Consider the following 19,012-nt stretch of genomic DNA (forward strand, 5'->3'; position numbering starts at 1 on the left):
CAGAGTTAATGTTTTGAATCCAGTGACCCTTCTTGGATTAAGAAGCCAAGGAGAGTCACTGGACTCAAAATGTTAACTCTGCTTTCTCTCCACAGATGCTGCCAGACCTGCTGAGTGTCTCCAGCAATTGCTGCTTCTGTTTCTAAGTGTATTCTCTGCCTCAGATATTCAACAATTGGTGTTATTTTACTTTACAGAATAAAACAGCCGCATAATCAGGTTTCAAATATCTCTTTATTAATTCAATAAATTTAATACTGATCTGGCACAAATAAAATGTAGTGTTGTGAACTCACAAGAAAGGCATTGAAGAACTTTCCTGACCCAACGGGCCTCAATCTGCAGCTTATATTTTGTGTATAAATGACTTTTAAATATAGACCTTCATTTTGACTACCCTGAAAAGTTATATAAATACTACTGTGAAAATACCATTAAAATTCTTTCATTAAATATAATTCCACAAACTGCAACACCTGAGAAAAGGTGTTGGATAATATTACTTGCCAAGCATATAAATCTAGAAGGAACATTTTCTTTTGCATTGGATAGTATGCATATATATTCATTTTGATGTATTCATGTGACCATGCTGATTCAATGCAGTTGTAATTTGTAGGTATTTGCAATGGTCTTTTTATTTGTTGCTGTGTTTCATGGATCATCACTGTAGTTGCTGTTGCAGCACGGCTCCACAAGAGGCAATATTTCTCCAGTCCATATGCTTCCTTTTTATCATTCACATTAACTGTCAAATCTAAATGTGTAACTTTCCAGCACCCATCACATATAACACTTCCAACTCAGGGCTGCTGTATTGTACCAGGAATTCGGTAATCCTAGCTGATTTTCTTCCCCCCTCTTTCAAATCCCCGCCACCCACCTTCACCACACTTCCCCCTACTTTTCCAAGTCTAAGCACAGTAAACCAACTCAACTTAAGCCAGAGATAAACCCTGTTTTACACATTGAGACGCTGATGTTTCATGATTCTTATTCCTTACACTAGTTATACTAATTACCCCAACCCATAAACGTCTACAAAGGAAGACGTACCGTCCCAATCTCCTACAAGGTTTTGAGAGAGAAATACATGCGGTTGAATTTTAGTTGGACTTTGTATGGAACATTCTGGGATTACTTGCAACATAAGTTAAGTTGGAAGATCTCAGAGAAAGAAGTCCGTGTCAATCCAGGAACCTTCTACAAGTCACAAGAGGAAATGTGAGAAGGCGGCAGACTGCTTAGATCAGAGTTCTGTAGTAGTCGGAAATAGAATTCCACAATTTCTTCGTAGTTCTTTATAGATATTCTTTCATTCACACCGTGTATCCTAAAGAGACAGAGAGACGAAGATAAAAACAGGTGATAATTTAAACAATTATCCATTGCTTGTGAGAATGGACTGTTATTGGACAAGGTTCCACTCAGCTCCTGACTTCATTACATCGCAAAACTGGAGTCAATGGGAAGCAAGGAGAAATCTCTCAGCTGGCTGGAGGCATACCTGGCACAAACAAAGGTTTGTGTTTGTTGGAGGCCAATCAATTCAGCTCCAGGGTCTCTCTGCAGGAGCTCCTCAGGGGAGTGTCCTAGATCCAACCATCTTTAGCTGAGACCTTCCCTCCATCATGAGGACTGCAGATGTTGGCTGATGACTGCATAATGTTCAGTACTATTTGTGATTCTACAGGTACTGAAGCAGTCCATGCTCATAAGCAGTAAGACCTGGACAATATTCAGATTTGGGTTGGTAAATGACAAATTCATGATACACAAGGACTTAGAAGGATAATCTCTAAGATAAGAGACAATCCAAACACTGCCTCTAGATATTCAGTGTTGGCACCATCACTGAATCCCCCACAATCAACATTCTGGGTGTCAACAATGACCAGAAACTGAACTGGACTCACTAAATAAATACAGTGGCTACAAGAGCAGGTCAGAGTTTAGGAATCTTGCAGCGAGTTACTCACATCCTGACTAATGGAGAAGTGAGGACTGCAGATACTGGAGATCAGAGTCGAGAGGGTGGTGCTAGAAAATCGCAGCAGGTCAGACAGCATCTGAGGAGCAGGAGGTATAAGCCCTTGATCAGGAATGAGGCTTGTGAACCGGGAGGGCTGAGAGATAAATAGGAAAGGGTGGGGCTGGGAGGAAGGTAGCTGGGAATGCAATAGGTACATGAAGGTGGAGGAGAAAGCGATAGGTCAGAGAGGAGGGTGGAATGGATAGATGGGAAAGATGATGGTCAGGTCAAGAGTTTGGGATTGGGATAAGGTGGGGAGAGGGGAAATGGGGAAACTGGTGCAATCCATATTACTCCTGTGTGGTTGTAGTGTCCCAAGGTGGAAGATGAGGCATTCTTCCTCCGGGGTACTGTGGTTAGGGTTTGGTGATGGAGGAGGCTCAGGACCTGCATGCCCTTGGTGGAGTGGGAGGGGAGTTAAAGTGTTCAGCCATGGGGCGGTGGGGCTGGTTGGCGTGGGTGTCCTAGAGGTGTGCTTTTCCAGCACCACACTCTTGACTCTAAAAATTACAAGGCACAAGTCATGAGTATGATGGAATTCTCCAAATTTAAAAGGGTCCACTTTTTCATGCAGAAGGTGGTGCGTGTATGAAATGAGTTGCTAGAGGAAGTGGTGAAGGCTGATATGATTACAACATTTAAGAGGTATCTAATGGGTATATGAATAAGAAGCGTTTAGAGGGGTATGGGTCAAGTGCTGGCAAATGGGACTGATTATTTTAGGACATTTGGTCAGCATGGAGGAGTTGGACCAAAAGGTCTGTTTCCGTACTGTACAGCTGTGATTCTATGACTCGCCTGGCAGAGTGCTGCTCCAATAACACACAAGAAGCTCAACATCATTCAGAACAAAGCAGCCTATTAGATTGGCACCTCAGTTAACATCTACACTCACTGATTCCACCACAAATAGTAGCAAGATACCTACAAGATACACTGCAACAGTTCACCAACCATACCTTCAAAGACAGCAGGTACATTGGAGCACCACTACCTGCAGGATTCCCACCAGGCCACTCACCATCGTGACCAGGAACTATTGCTTCACAGACACTGGCTGAAAATCCTGGAACTCATTTCCTACTAACACTGGGAATGTCTATAGCACATGAACTGTAGCAGTTCAAGAAGACAGCTCACCACCACCTCCTTCAGGGGTTTGAATGGTGGGTAATAAACACTGGCCTAACCAGCAACACCCACATACTGTGAATGAATTTTAAGAAATAATTTCTGCTACAATTGAATGTAATAGCACAGTGTATTGGAGCATTAAACTAATGACCAGAGGTTACTTCTGAAAGGATCACATCTGTATTTCAGTTCCATGACTATGAAATTGCATTCACTATTCAATCACCCCTCGAGTCTCATTTCTGATCAGAATTCCATTGCACTGTTTGTTGATTTCATCCGGTTGCTGAAGGTGTTACTTTGAGGACAACTTTCAGTTCCAATGTTGAACGCTTTTTGTACTGAGTCAGCTTGGAACTGAGAAATCTATTTGTAGGATAGCTCAGTACTCTTAAAGCCCAGTGGGTTGAGTATGGCTGTGTGAATACATCACAAAATTTGATTAAACCACTCATTGCTGCAAATTAACCTAAAAGATGGAATGACTCAGCAGTTCCAAGTTCAAGTTCATAAGAGGTGAAACTGATTTGAGTTACAGGCATCCCCCACTTTTTGGACGTTCATTTTATGCCACTTTGCTTTTATGAAAGACCTACATAAGTACCTGTTTTCACAAATCGGAAGAGAATTTTCGCTTTTACGGAGAACGGCGACATTTTCCAATATAAATTATGCACCTTCGCTTTATGTCATTTTCGGCTTACTAAAGGTTTCCAGGGAACACTAATTTCGGATAGTGGGGGATACCTGTATTCTGTGGGAGTTAGAGAGTGAGTAAATATTGCAGTCTTCCCATCAGGTGGGTGACTGGCCATTTGGGAAGATTTGACAATGGTAAGGGCAAGAACTGTGGCTGATGGGAGGAAGGTTCCCAACATAGTCCAAACATCCACCTCAACAGGAGGCCCCATCAAAACCAACATTCTTATTGCATATAGGGGCTCACGTGGGCTACAGTCCGCCCAGGAAATAGCCCAGAGACAGTTACAGGTAGCAGCACAGTGGGCAGTTTAAAGGATCCACCTCAATGCTGTGGGACTTTGTCCCAGTTATAATGTATTGGGCTCTCTAACTCACACCTGTACACTCACATCATGCCCTCCATCCATGCAACCTCCAGCCTTTCTATACAAGTCCCAAGACCACTTACTTTCTTCAAGCCAAGCCACAAGGCCCATTTACCCAATATATGGGACCAATTAACCCCATAGCAACAATAAGATGTGTTTTTTTAAACAGAAGTGATTTTGAAAATGTCATAAGTTTCCACTTCCTTAAAATAACTGTTTTTTTTACCTACAAACTGAGTGTCAACCATCCTGACCTTTAAGTATCAATAGCAGATACCATGATAATTGTAGAAGGTTAGGAGATGCCTGTCCCCACAATGAAACCAGACAGGTTGGGAGTACCGAATGTGGACCTATTAGCCAACCTTAAAAGGCACTGTTGAAAATTGGAAATCACAGAATTGGCGGGGGGAATGCCAGAATCAAGTGCCAGCCACTATTTCACCCCTTCATAGAGTTTCTCATAATGTCGAGTCTCACCCATCTCGGTTCAGAATAATTTATTAGGGTCCCTGTTCTGGATCACTAAGTGATGATCCCTGTTTAAATTGGATCTGTGAGGACATTGGGCATGTTGATGTCCAGATCAAACAGTCCATTGAAAACATGAGCAGCCAATTCACTTGTTCAGTACCCGTGGATCATAGCTCAGCTAAACAAAATAAAAAACTGCTTCAAGAAGGGCAAGGGGTTGATCACGGTGGAGAAAGTGTATTTAACATCACTCGGCTCAAGAACCTAAAACGTGAAAGAGATATTTTAATCCCTTTGAATATTAGGAATGATGCAGCTGGTGTATGAAGGTGGTGAGCAGTGAGTTAAGGGAATAGCTAACAAGTTAAAGTGGCAGGCTAGGAAGTTCAACAATCTGCTTCTGAATCGGACTCTCCAAAGTCTGTCCATCATCTACAAAGTTAAAAATCACACAACACCAGTTTATAGTCCAACAGGCTTATTTGGAAATACAAGCTTTTGGAGCATTGCTTCTTTATCAGGTGGTAGTGCTCTGAAAGCTAGTGCTTCCAATTAAACCTGTTGGACTATAACCTGGTGTTGTGTGATTTTCAACTTTGTCCATCCCAGTCCAACACCAGCACCTCCACATCATCCGCAAGGTACGTACCAGCAGCATGATGGAGTACTCTCCACTGGCCAGATAGGGAGCAACTCCAACAACACACAAAAAGCTCAACACCAGGACAAAGCAGCCTGCCTGGCTGGCATCACATACACCACCTTAAACATTCATGCTGTCCACTAGCAATGTACAATAGCAGCAGTGTGTACCATCTGCAAGATGCAATGCAGCAACTCAACAAGATTCCTTAGACAGCACCTTCCAATCACATGATCTCTACCACATACAAAGACAAGGATCAGCAGATACACAGGAATACCGTCACCTGAAAGTTTCCTCCCAACCCACATGCCACCTTGATTTGGAAATTTATCGCTATTCCTTCACTGTTGCTGGGTCAAAATTCTGGAACTCCCTCCCTAAGAGCACTGTGGGTGTACTCCACCAAACAGACTGCAGAGTTCGAGAAGGCAGCTCACCACTCCCTTCTCATGGCCATTTAGCGATGGGTAATAAATGCTGGCCTAGCCAGCAACACTCACATCCATGAATTAATAAAAAAGCACATTTAGATATAAGAAACCAATTAGAAATATCATGATAGTTAACGATTTATTAGAAATATGATGAGCAAGAATAGAAAGTCACCAGTGAAGTTAAGATTTAAAACCGCAATTGCATGGAATCAGGAGAATCAGTCGTACATTAAGTCCTTGGAAAGAAAGCACACTATACATCAAACCGATCTGCCTTGTACCTCTGTACAAAGTTAGCAAATTATTCACTGCTTCACTGCGGTAGCTATCATGAATCAGGGCTAACCATTCCCAGAGTGACGGAAACACCTGCTAAGCTTTGACATTTACTGTACCAGCATTCTTCAACATAAGGCAATGGCCAAGACTTACTTAAAAGCAGACAAGCTAGAACTTGGAGGTCTAAAAAAGTTGAAGGGTTGAAATTTGATTAATATTGTTCTGATGACTTCTTACCGAGTTAGATCTTCTTGTTTCAATATCATTGGAATAAATCTGTAGAGTTGCTTGGTCAGTTTCAGGTAGTGTCTGGTATCTGTACTTGCAATGCATAGACCTAATAGAAGTTAAGAAAATAATTAACAAGTACCAGGCTGTGTTCCTCTTAGTTAAAAGTCACACAACACGAGGTTATAGTCCAACAGGTTTGTTTGGAAGCACTAGCTTTTTAAGTGCTGCCCCTTCATCAGGTGGTTGTGGAGTATAAGATCATAAGACACAGAATTTATAGCAAACGTTTACAGTGTGATGTAACTGAAATTATATATTGAAAAAGAATCTGGATTGCTTGTTAAGTCTCTCATCTTTTAGAATGAACATGTTGGTTTCAGTTCTTTTATATGTAAATAGCAGAACATTTAAAAGTTACATTCTTAAGTGAACTTTAACAATGTTTTAAATGAGCTCACAAAATGGCTGATGGCTGTCCCTGACGAATGCAGCAGAACAGAACTGATAGTAACGTATTCAAGGTTGCTGAATGTGCGGGAGATATAGATACATATATACTCGAGTAATAGTCAATCTCATGTAAAAGTCAACTCGCTATTTTTGGCCAAATAACCTGGAACTTTTCATGTATCCCATGTAAAAGTCAACCCTAGTTCTCTACAGATAATAGGTCCACATTTCTGAGTCAATGTACCAGCCGTCACGTCCAGTCTGCTGGTTTTCCACTCTGCTCCCGGTCTTCCTGTGCTCTGGCTGTTGTGTCCCACTCCGAGTTTTCAGAATTACCATAATTCATTCTTTTAATGCTTTATTCATTTAGACATCCATTGGGCTTCTGCTAATGATACAGTATGAATTTTGACAGACATGAATTTCAGCCCCTCAAAAGTAGTATTCATGTAATAGCTGACCTCATAAATATAACCTTAAAAAGTAGTCAAACAAATTTGACTATGACTTGAGAAAAATGGCAACAACATTTAACATATGAATTATTTAGTCTTAACAATAGCAAGTCTCTAAGACATAGATAATAATTTTACCATTTGATTCAGCTAACACATAAGACTTAGATAATAATTTAGTCTTAACAATAGCAGCTCTGTAAGACATAGACCATTTGATTCAGGTAATATATAAAATTTGATTAATCACGAGCAGAATAATAGCAGCTCTATAGCGCATTGATAATAATATTTAACATTATTAAGAACGTTTCACACTAATTAGTTGTTTAATCAATAATTAGAGATCCACATTAGTTATAGAAAAGCATTAAAGGAAAAGATTCAAACCAAATCACAAATAGTTATCAAATAGTTCAATGAAGGCAGTACAGAAAGCTGGTCTCTCTCTCTCTCTTTGTCTCTCGCTCACTTATGAATTTTCTAATGCTCTTCGTATCTCAGTTTTTAGCATTTTGTTACAGGGAGGAATGAATGTTGAGATGAGCAGACATTGGAATGTGGGTTGAATGAACACATTAAGACACAGCTTGTTAGCTAAAGAATTCTAACGTTAGGTGCGACCACATAACTTTGTTCAAAATTCACTGTTATCTCCTGTAATGAGAAAGTTAAAAAGTTCTGAAGTCCAATTAATTGGGAGTTGCAGCTGGCAAATGTTAAAAGCCTTAAGAAAGGAGATAAGAGTCTGGAAGACACCACAAAGGACTGGGGGTGGGCCTCAAGCTTGTCAAAATTTATCTTGCTCAGGCAAGCTTAAATTATACCAGAGAGCCAAATTCAGAGGGACAACTGCTCCGCTGACCAATAGTTATCGGGGATGGGGGAAGTGTGGAAGGAGCGTGCGCACTCTAAGTTTAAATTGTTTAAGTTAAGAAATTCTGAAGCTTTTTGTGCACTTTTTATGCTGTGCTGTCAATGACGGGTAAATCACAATAAAAGGCATTTGAATCCACCCCACAACTCAGATGCTCATTGAAGATATGGATATATAACAGGATAAACAAGGAGAGGAAACCTCTGCTGTGTGTTGTTCATTTAAAAGTAGAAAAATGTTTGCATTTGCTGGTGTTTCACTGAAGAATGAGGGGGAAAAGAATGGGTGCCAAGCCCCATCAGCATATGTTCAGAGAGTTAATCAAAAATATGGCCAAAGAAATCAGTTGTATGGAGTTTTGAAGAAGGAAGGGGATGGAGAAAAAAGTTAAAAATCGCACAACACCAGGTTATAGTCCAACAGGTTTCTTTGGAAGCACTATGTTTCAGAGCGCTGCTCCTTTATCACCTTCAACCACCTGATGAAGGAACAGCGCTCTGAAAGGTAGTGCTTCTTAAACCTGTTGAACTATAACCTGGTGTTCAGTAATTTTTAACTTTGTCCATCCCAGTCCAACACTAGCACCTCCAAATGATGGAGAAGAAGTTCAGGAAAGGATTTCAGACTCTGAAGACTAGTCCTTAAAATATCTGGTGAGTCTTTGAATATATTTAAGGGAGAAGAAAAAGGATTTTTGACAAACAAAAGGGTAATAGGTTATCAGGGCTAAGGAGGAGTGTAGAAATCAGACCAACCATGATCTTATTGAATGATAAAGCAGGCTCAATGGACCTAATCCTGATCTTAATTCGTAGGTTTGTGTATATAGGGTCCCCGATGAGGTGAATGTGTAAGAGACTTAAAATCCCTATGGTGCAGATGGAGGCCATCGGCCCATCAAGTGTACACTGGCCCTCCGAACAGCATCCCACCCCGACCCCCACACACCCTGAACCCTGTAACCTCACATTTCCCATGGCCAGACCATCTAGCCTGCACATCCGTGGACACTACGGAGAAATTTAGTACGACCAAACCACCTAGCCTGTAACTTCTTTGGACTGTGGGAGGAAACTGGGAGAAATCCACGCAGACACTGGGAGAATATAGAAACTCCACAAAGACAGTCGCCCGAGGCTGGAGTTGAACCCGGGTTCCTGGCGCTGTGAGGCAGCAGTACCATCTGCCTGACTTAAGTCGGAGGAATTAGGGAGAGTTCAAGAGAGCCTGCTTTGGGATTATTAAGGTAAAAACAAGGACTGCAGATGCTGCAAACCAGAGTCTGGATCAAAGTGGTGCTGGAAAAGCACAGCAGGTCAGGCAGCATCCGAGGAGCTTCCTGATGAAGGGCTTTTGCCCGAAACGTCGATTTTCCTGCTCCTTGGATGCTGCCTGACCTGCTGTGCTTTTCCAGCACCACTCTAGCAAAGCTACAAATATTTTGTACCAGAGGCTCGCCCAGACTTACCTCCAGTTTTTTCCAGACTTGATTGATGTTTTGATCAAACTGGGGCCTCAACTATAGTTCTGCATTTTCCACACTCGCTGGTAATTTGTGAGCAACATCTCCACACTAATGAATGACTGTGATGCATCAACCCAGACTTCAAAAACACTGCAGTCACAAATCCTGATGGCAATCCCTTGTGAAATTTGGAGGGTTTCTGGATGTTTTATCAGGAGATGGAGAACCTGCAGGCCAATCCCTCTCCCTTCATGGGATTCCAGACGTCATAATTACTTTAATTTAAATGTGATGATAAACCTCTAGAGTCATAGAGTTATAGAGACGTACAGCACAGAAACAGACCCTTCAGTCCAACTCGTCCATGCTGACTAGATATCCCAACTCAATCTAGTCCCACTTGCCAGCACCTGGCCCATATCCCTCCAAATCCTTCCTATTCATATATCCATCCAGATGCCTTTTTGATTAGATTAGATTAGATTCCCTAGTGTGGAAACAGGCCCTTCGGCCCAACCAGTTCACACTGACCCTCCGTGGAGTAACCCACCCAGATCTATTTCCCTCTGGCTAATGTACCTAGCAGCATGGGCAATTTAGCATGGCCAATTCACCTTAACTGGACATTTTTGGATTGTGGGAGGAAACCAGAGCACCTGGAGGAAACCCACGCACACACGGGGAGAACGTGCAAACTCCACACAGACAGTTGCCGAAGGCTGGAATCGAACCAGGGACCCTGGTGCTGTGAGGCAGCAATGCTAACCACTGAGCCACCGTGCCGCCCTTTTAAATGTTGCAATTGTACCAGCCTCCACCACTTCCTCTGGCAGCTCATTCCATAAACATACCACCCTCTGCGTGAAAACATTGCCCCTTGCATCCCTTTTATATCTTTCCCCCTCACCCTAAACCTGTGCCCTCTCGTTCTGGACTCCCCCACACCAGGGAAAAGATTTTGTCTATTCACCCTATCCATGCCCCTCATCATTTTATAAACCTCTATAAGGTCACCCCTCAGCCTCTGACGCTCCAGGGAAAACAGCCCCAGCCTATTCTACCTCTCCTATAGCTCAAATCCTCCAACCCTGGCAACAGCCTTGTAAATCTTTTCTGAACTCTTTCAAGTTTCACAACATTTTTCCGATAGGAAGGAGACCAGAATTGCATGTAATATTCCAACAGTGGCCTAAACAATGTCCTGTACAGCTGCAACATGACCTCACAACTCCTGTACTCAATACTCTGACCAATAAAGGAAAGCATACCAAATGCATTCTTCACTATCCTGTCTACCTGCTACTCTACTTTCCAGGAGCTATGAACCTGCACTCCAAGGTCTCTTTGTTCAGGAATTTCTTTTACCTGGAGCAATGGCTACTTCAGGAAAAATGTTTCCAATGGTTCCTTTGATAACCTGATAGCCGAATGAAGTATCATCATAAGAACTCATGGGGAGCGAGGGATAGTGCTGTAGAACTTCAATTTTCACTCGGTCATCAGAAATAGTCTGCTGAATTTGCTGGAGAAGCTGGAAAGAAAATATTTTTAATGTATATTAACTGATGGAGCTCGCTGGTGAAGGAATTGGGGTCATTTTTAAAACAGGTGGATAGATTCTTGTTCCATGAGAGAATTAAAAGGTTATCAAAGTTAGACAGGAATGTGGAACTTGGAACACAAACACACCAGCATGATCCTATTACTGAATCTCTGCTGCATTGTGATACCTCATTCAACAGTGTGTTCTGTTTTCTGTGCAGAAGTATGATCAGCAAATACCAGTAAGACCATGTAGGGGAGGATACATTACACTGAGACTGATCATCGCACTTTTAGTTGGAATAAATGGATATTCATCATAACGGGGAACCAATTTGCACATTGGAAGGCCCAAATGGAATAATGATAAATGCCCAGTTCCTATGTTTTGGTGATTGTTGGTTGAGGGATAAATGTTGGCTAAGACAACAGGAGAACCCTTCTGCTCTTCAAATAGTGGCACACATTCACAAGCAGAAAGTTGGGAGGGACATCCATAAACAGTACCTTTGACTATGCAGCCTGTCTTCACTATTACACACCAGAGCTTTAGCCTTGACTTGTTACTCATGTACGTGGAGGGAATTTTTAATCCCCAACCTTCTGACACAGAGGTAAATGGGCCATCACTGAGTCAAGGTAACATGTGGGTGGATATATGGCTGTAATGGAACATGTTGCAATTCATTCATTTATTTCTGGATGTTTTGTGGTGACATACTGTAAATAATAGTGAAGCACTGAACCACATCCACAAAGAGATAGCATAGTCTCTAAAGAAACCATTACTGCAGAACATTAAAAGATGGGAGTTGGATTCTCCAAAGCGTCTCCCTAAGACATAGGAACAAAAGTAGACCATTCAGCCCATAGCGTCAGGTCCGCCATTCAATGAGATCATGGCTGATTTGCTAATCCTCAGCTCCACTTTCCTGCCTTTTCCCCACAACCCTTAATTCCCCCATACTGATTACACCATAGGCATTACGTACTGAACATGAATCAGGAACAAATCAATTTAACTCTTCAAGCCCAGTCCATGCTATCTTTCCAGAAGGGACTTGAACCCACAATCCGTGGCTTAGGAGGCCAGAGTTTCTGCTTTAGTGACAGCTAAGTCCTAGATCAATCACAATTCTGGCCAAACGTTAGTGAAAGGAGTTTGAGAAAATTCACCATTTGGCTGACCAACAAATATCAAAATTATTTCAAGGATGTTTGAGTTAACATCAGTCGTAATTATCAATAATTGGAAACAATCAAAATAAGGTGCTGCTGGATGTCTACTGTATCTTTGGAAGGAGATTCAGGTCAAATCCCCACACAGACTGGCTCTGGGATGCAGAGGGTGAATTTGGAGAAGGTGGCAATGCATTAAGTAGCAGCTTGGATGAGCCATGTCGAATTAAGAACAGTGGGCAGGCCCCGGAGACTTGAAGGATACTTCATCATCCTCCTGCACTCAAAGGTGGGCCGCCTCACTGTTAGAGAAGGGAGCTGCTGAGATAGGTGGGGGAAAGAGAAGGTGGTCTCACAATGGAGGTGCCGTCTGAAGAGATTTCACAATGTATCAGCCAGGCTGTCATAAGGTGACCGTAATGGAGGCTGTGTGGCTGTGATGAGTACAGGGGGTGAGCAGGGTTCATTAGTGCCACCCCTTCCTACCAAGATCTGCCAACTCCATCCACTGGCTGTATTGCATCTGAGGTGGGTAAAATTCCAACTGGTGTGTCCAGGGGGTCTTGGGACTTCACGGTGGCTCAATGGTTAGCACTGCTGCCTCACAGTGCCAGGAACCCAGGGTCAACTCCCTCCTTGGGCAACTGTGTGGAATTTGTGCATTCTCCCTGTGTCTGTGAGAGTTTTTCTGGGTGCTTTGGTTTCTTCCCATGGTCCAAAGATGTGAAGGTTAGGTGGATTGGCCATGGGAAATTGCCCATTCTATCCAGGGATGTGCAGATTAGTGGATTGGCCATGGGAAATTGCCCATTCTATCCAGGGATGTGCAGATTAGTGGATTGGCCATGGGAAATTGCCCATTCTATCCAGGGATGTGCAGATTAGTGGATTGGCCATGGGAAATTGCCCATTCTATCCAGGGATGTGCAGATTAGTGGATTGGCCATGGGAAATTGCCCATCTGTCCAGTGATGTACAGACTAGGTGGATTAGCCACGGGAAATGTGAGGTTATGGGATAGGATGATATGCTCTTTGGAGGGTCAGTGTCGACTCAATGGGCCAAATGGCCTGATTGCACATTGTAGCGATCCGATGATCAAGAAATCCTTTAATTTTCTTTGTTGGCTTCCCATTGCTTTTGAGCAGGTGGCTGTTATACCCACCTCTCGCAAACCCTTCCCACACCTCCCCCGATCTTGGCTTCACACAAGCAGAACCAGAACTGGAGACCAGCACGTAAGTCAATGATATTTCAACACCAGCCAATCCGCCTCCAAGTTGTTTTGCTAATCAACCTGTTCAGAGATGTTAAAACACACCTCTGGAGCAAGTGGGATTTGATTTGGGCCTTTTGGCTGGCAGGTGAGGACACTACCCCTGTGCCACAAGAGCTCTTCAATCTGCTGTTAGCCCCAACTCTATAACCAGATGATAATTAAGACTGGAGTTTGCATTCAGAATCATTCTCAATTCGTATTCCAATTACCTCATCCAGAGTGTGGACTGGGTGGAGCCGGAAATTCACGGTCGCCCTCGCGAAAGGAGCGATCACATTCGCCTGAACAGAAAGGAACAAGAATAAGATTGACATGGAATATACAGTGAAATTGCAGCAACTCTTCACTGACTTTCTACACAAGGCAATGCAAACCCTACCACCTGCGAAACAAGATTTGTTCCAACTTGTGACTTATTCTGGATCTTAAAGTTACCATAGTCCCATTGGGCTGCTCTCATTAGAAAGAGTTGACTGGTGGTGGCTTAACCTGAGGGACACCATGCCTCAGGCAAGGAGAGAGATTGAACAGCCATGGTAATATCAGCCAGTGTGGGAACTAACCTGTGCTGTTAGCATCACTCCTCGTTACAAACCAGCCACCCAAGCTAACCACACTAAATAGGACAAAGTAAGCAATTGAAATTGACATTATTGCTCTAATGGTTGGGAGCAGAAGCCTATTTGTCCCACACTGGCAATGTTGCTTCTGCACATGGTTAAACAGTTAGACTGAGAGTCGGTTTCATATCATAGAGTCCCCATAGTGTGGAAACAAACAATTTGGCCCAATAGGTTCACACCAACCCTCCAAAGAGTGACCGACCCAGACCCAATCCCCCACCCTATAACTCTACATTTATCTTGATTAACCTAACCTACACATCTCTGAGCAATTTTAGCACCGCCAATCCAACCAACTTGCACATCTTTGGATAGTGAGAGCAAACCAGAGCAAATGCACACAGATATGGGGCGGGGGATGTGCAAACTCCACACAGACAGTTGCCTGAGGCTGGAATCGAATCTGGGTCCCTGGTACTGTGAGGCAGCAGTGCTAACCACTGAGCCACCATGTTACACGTAGTAGTTGGGTCTTAGTCTTTGATACTGTGTATAATGGGCTACAAGACTGTCTCATGTAAACAGAAATTGTTAAATTCCCAACTAATTGTTTGTGTCCCTATGATGCTGAACAGCTTTCCCTCTCAAACATGGATCCAATTCCCTTTTGATAACTATGACTGAAAATGCCTGTCAGGTAGTGTGATCCAGATCCTAACTAATCAGGGTGAAAAACAGTTTTCCCTCATGTCCCCCTTTGGTTCTTTCGCCAATGGTTTTAAATCAGTGCTTCTCTGGTTGGTGATCTGTTTACCAATGAACATAATTTCTATCTACTCTGTCCAGGCCCTCTCAACGTTTTGAACACTTTCTGAAATATCCCCCTAACTCTCGCCTCTGCAAGGAGAACACCCCCAGCATTTCCTAGAGAAGACCCCCACCCCTGGAAACATTCTCAAATTTTCTTGCAACTGTCTGAAGACCTGTTAGGTCCAGAAGTAGATAGAATATTCCAGTGTTTTTAATGAAGGGCACCAATGAGTGAGCCCAGAAAAAGAACAAGGATGAGAGAGAAATTTTATTTTCACTCATTTGCGAGATGCAGGTATCACTGGCAACGATTTCTTGCCTATCCCTAATTTCCCAGACTGCAGTTAAGAGTAACCACATTATTGTAGGTCTGGAGTCACGTGTAGGTCAGGACAGGTAAAGGAAAACGAGTGAACCAGACCAGGTTTTAAAACAACTATAGAGTCATACAGCGTGGAAAACGTCTTATTTGATTAATGTTTAATTCCCAATTTCTATTGAATTTAAATTTCATCATCTGCTGTGGTGGGATTTGAACATTAGCCTGGGTTTCTGGACGATTAGACCAGTGGCATTAATACTGTCTTCCCAAAATTAAAGAGAAATGAGAGAAAAACTGCGTGAGAAAGCAAGATGAAAGTGGACCAAATGAGAGAGAAATTGAGAGAGACACACACAAAGAGAAAGCACGGGAGCGAAAGAAAGTGCTGAGATAAATTTAGCGTGTTGACTCAAAGCTGATGACAGCTGCATGTTTGAACAAATCCCTTTATGAAAACCCAGAACAATAGAGAGATCAGCATGCGGAATATTGTCTCTCACCTAAAGCTTATCCATCAACCTGGTTTTGAAACAAGTCAATTTTTAAACAGCTTGTAATATTCCTGATTGGATGAATAATAATTAATCAAATATCTAAACCAGCTCTTGCTACAATGATGCTTGCTTCAAATATGCCAGAGGCTTTCGATTCAGGGATGCAAATTGTTCATTTCTAGGTAAACAAAAATATCTAGGCCAACGATCCTGGTGACTGGGATCTCCGACAGATCATGTTCCTCTGATATTAATGCTTACGTTTCACATTGTTAGCAAATGTTTCCAAAAACATTCAACGCACATCTCTCTGTAACACTGAACCTAGCAGTCACTCAAGGAGGTTAAAAATATGGGAGGAGGAACATTTTTTGAATCAGTATTCTTTCTTCACGTTAGAGAAAATAACTCACCTCAATTTTTTTTAATGCTTTCTTTTTGTGAGGTACAAATTTTTATCACTGCCAGGGTTTATAGAAATTTATTCTAAGATTGTCAAATTTCTAGAACTGTCCTAAAACCCTGTATCTTGCTATCTATTCAAAGATAAACTGTAGATGCTGCAAAACTAAACTTATTGCAGAACATGCTGGAAATACTGACCTAATTTGTATTTGTAGCATTTTCTGTCTCTGCTCTTGGACACTGCAGTAATCAGTCCTGGACAAGGAGCATAAAAAAATGTATGGCCTTCATCTAGAATCCCCACAGAGTGGAAAGAGGCCATTCAGGCTATTGAGACTGTACCATCCCTCTGCAGAGCATCCCTACAGCTAACCCACACATCCTTAGACACAATGGGCAATTTGCCACAGCTAATCCACTTCACCTGCACATCTTTGAACTGTGGGAGGAAACCAGAGCAAATACATACAGACACAGGGAGAACATGCAAACACCACATAGATAGTCACCTGAAGCTGGAATAGAACCTAGGTTCCTGGGACTGTAAGGCTAAAGTCCTAACCACTGTGTCAACATGCCACTCTACTTTAAGCTGTCCTATTCGGTGGACTTGTAGAAGGGAGATTCTGTCCCCAATCTGACGAACAGGAACATTTATTAATATCATACACTGATGTGGGTGGAGACAGCATTCATAGAACACTGCAAGTTCCACACTAGGCCCCAGTGTGTCCCCACCTCCGCAGACATCACTGAGGATGGAGAGACTTTCTAATCTATCTGTTCAGAAATGTCATTACACACTTCTAGAGTAGATGAGACTTGAAGTCAGGCCTCAGAGGTAGGAACACTATCGTTGCACCATACTAGCCCGTCCTCACCAATGATATATGGCTTTCACGAGCCATTATCCTGCAGTGGGCTCACACATTGAAAATAGAACCATAGCGTACAGGAGCAGGTGTAGGCCATTTGGCTCTTCAAGCCTGGACTGCCATTCAGCATGAGCATGGTTGATCATTCGCTTCAGCACCCTGTTTCTACTTTCTTCCCATATCGTTTGAGCCCTTTCGCTCTAAGAACTAAATCAAACTCCTTTTTGAAAACATTAAATCACTTTCTGTGGCAGTGATTTGCACAGGACTCACTGTTCTTTGGGTGACGAAATGCCACCTCATCTCCATTCTAAATGGCCCATTTCCCAGTCACTGTTCTCATATCTACCCTCTCTAATCCCATTAGAATTTTATGGATTTCTATGAACTGTCCCTTCATTCTTCTAAATTCTAGTGATGAGAAGAACATAAGTACGTAAGAATTAGGAGCAGGAGTAGGCCGTCTGGCCCTTCGAGCCTGCTCTGCCATTCAATAAGATCATGGCTGACTTTTTCTTGGCCTCAGGTCCACTTAACCACTCCCTCACTGTAACCCTTAATTCCTTCATTGTTCAAAAAAAACAATACACTTAGCTTTAAAAACATAGTCCTAACCATTGCATTATCTCCCTGTTAATCAGACACACCACCCCAGGAACCAGTCTGGTAAATCTTCGCTGCATTCCCTCTATAGCCAGAACATCCTTCCTCAGATAAGGAGATAATCTACATGCATTTCTCCAGGTGTGGTCTCACCAAGGCACTGTATAATTGAAGTAAGACACCCCAGTTTCTGTACTTTGTTATGAAGGCCAACAGTAAATGTAAAGCCTTGAATAAAAAGAAAATGGACTTTCCTTTTCCCATCCCCACTCCACAGAAAGGATCAATGAAGGCAAAAAAACCCTGAAAAAAATCCCTCAAAATTCGTCCATGGTGCTATATTGATCAGGCTTTACATTATATTATTCCTACTTAGTCATAGAGGTGTATAACATGGAAACTGACCTTTCGGTCCAACTCGTCCACGCTGACCAGATATCCCAACCTAAACTTGTCCCATTTGTCAGCACTTGGCCCATATTCCTCTACACTCTTCCTATTCATATACCCATCCAGATGCCTTTTAAATGCTGTAGTTGTACCAGCCTCCATCACTTCCTCTGGCAGCTCATTCCATACACGTATCGCCCACTGTGTGAAGAAGTTGCCCCTTAGATCCCTTTTATATCTTCTTGTATGATGGAATCTCCCCTCAGCCAGGAACCAGTATAACTCTCCTTTGTAGATACACAGTGACAGAACACTCGCCACATGATCCATGGAATATAGTGGGAGCCCCAGGTTCAAGTCTCACCTGTTCCAGAGGTGTGTAATAACATCGGCGAACTGGTTGATTAGGAAAATCGATTAAATAAAAGACTCCAGGGAATGTCCCTGACTGTATCCCATGAATTTCACTGATAGGTTTATTGGGCTGCATTCTATCCTCTGCATTATGTTGGCAGGACTTATCAGGGCAAGCAAGCTCATGAGAAGCTATAAGGCTGCAATTGACAATGACTTCAACCGGGTTAATGAGTAAAAGGTATAGGTTTGCCCAGAGTGCTCATGTGTGGATATATGGTGCATGTAGGGGATTGATTAATAGAATGGATGTTCCACTTGCTCTTTCTTGGCTACGAAGAGAATCATGGGACGTGGTAAATGGGTCGGAAATGTGGAGTTAAGGTAAACAATGCCACTTGATCAGAATTCCATCCACCCCATAAATATTTTTGATGCCTCCATCACTGGCAGAAGTGGCAGAGATCCGTGCCACCTACAAGGGGCTTGCAGTGCAGTAACTCATCAAAGCTCCTTTGACAACACATTCCAATCTAGACCTCTGAAGGGTCAGCAAAGGCAATAGACACTTTGGAACACCACTGTCTGCAAGATGTCCTCCAAGTCACACACCGTTCCTTCACTTTCACTGAGCCAGAAACCTGGGCAT

At 42.6% G+C, this 19,012-nt stretch overlaps 1 protein-coding gene across 2 annotated transcripts in view; it reads right to left on the reverse strand.

Moving 5' to 3' along the window:
• Positions 1-215: 215 nt before the first annotated feature.
• The window catches only part of LOC122563098 (N-fatty-acyl-amino acid synthase/hydrolase PM20D1-like), an 84,381-nt gene continuing 65,584 nt past the window's right edge, over positions 216-19,012 (reverse strand). The window contains exons 9-12 of one of the 2 annotated variants that reach the window (XM_043716524.2): positions 13,757-13,828; positions 10,913-11,078; positions 6,307-6,406; positions 216-1,333 (exon numbers count right to left, since the gene is read on the reverse strand). In XM_043716524.2, the coding sequence (XP_043572459.2) occupies positions 1,204-1,333; positions 6,307-6,406; positions 10,913-11,078; positions 13,757-13,828 (468 nt within the window). In that variant the 3' untranslated portion in view covers positions 216-1,203. The other variant, XM_087973508.1, reaches the window with a different exon arrangement.

Source organism: Chiloscyllium plagiosum, unplaced genomic scaffold (assembly GCF_037043375.1).
Source record: "Chiloscyllium plagiosum isolate Xiang-an unplaced genomic scaffold, Cpla_swu_hap1 HiC_scaffold_26, whole genome shotgun sequence".
Lineage (NCBI taxonomy): Eukaryota > Metazoa > Chordata > Chondrichthyes > Orectolobiformes > Hemiscylliidae > Chiloscyllium > Chiloscyllium plagiosum.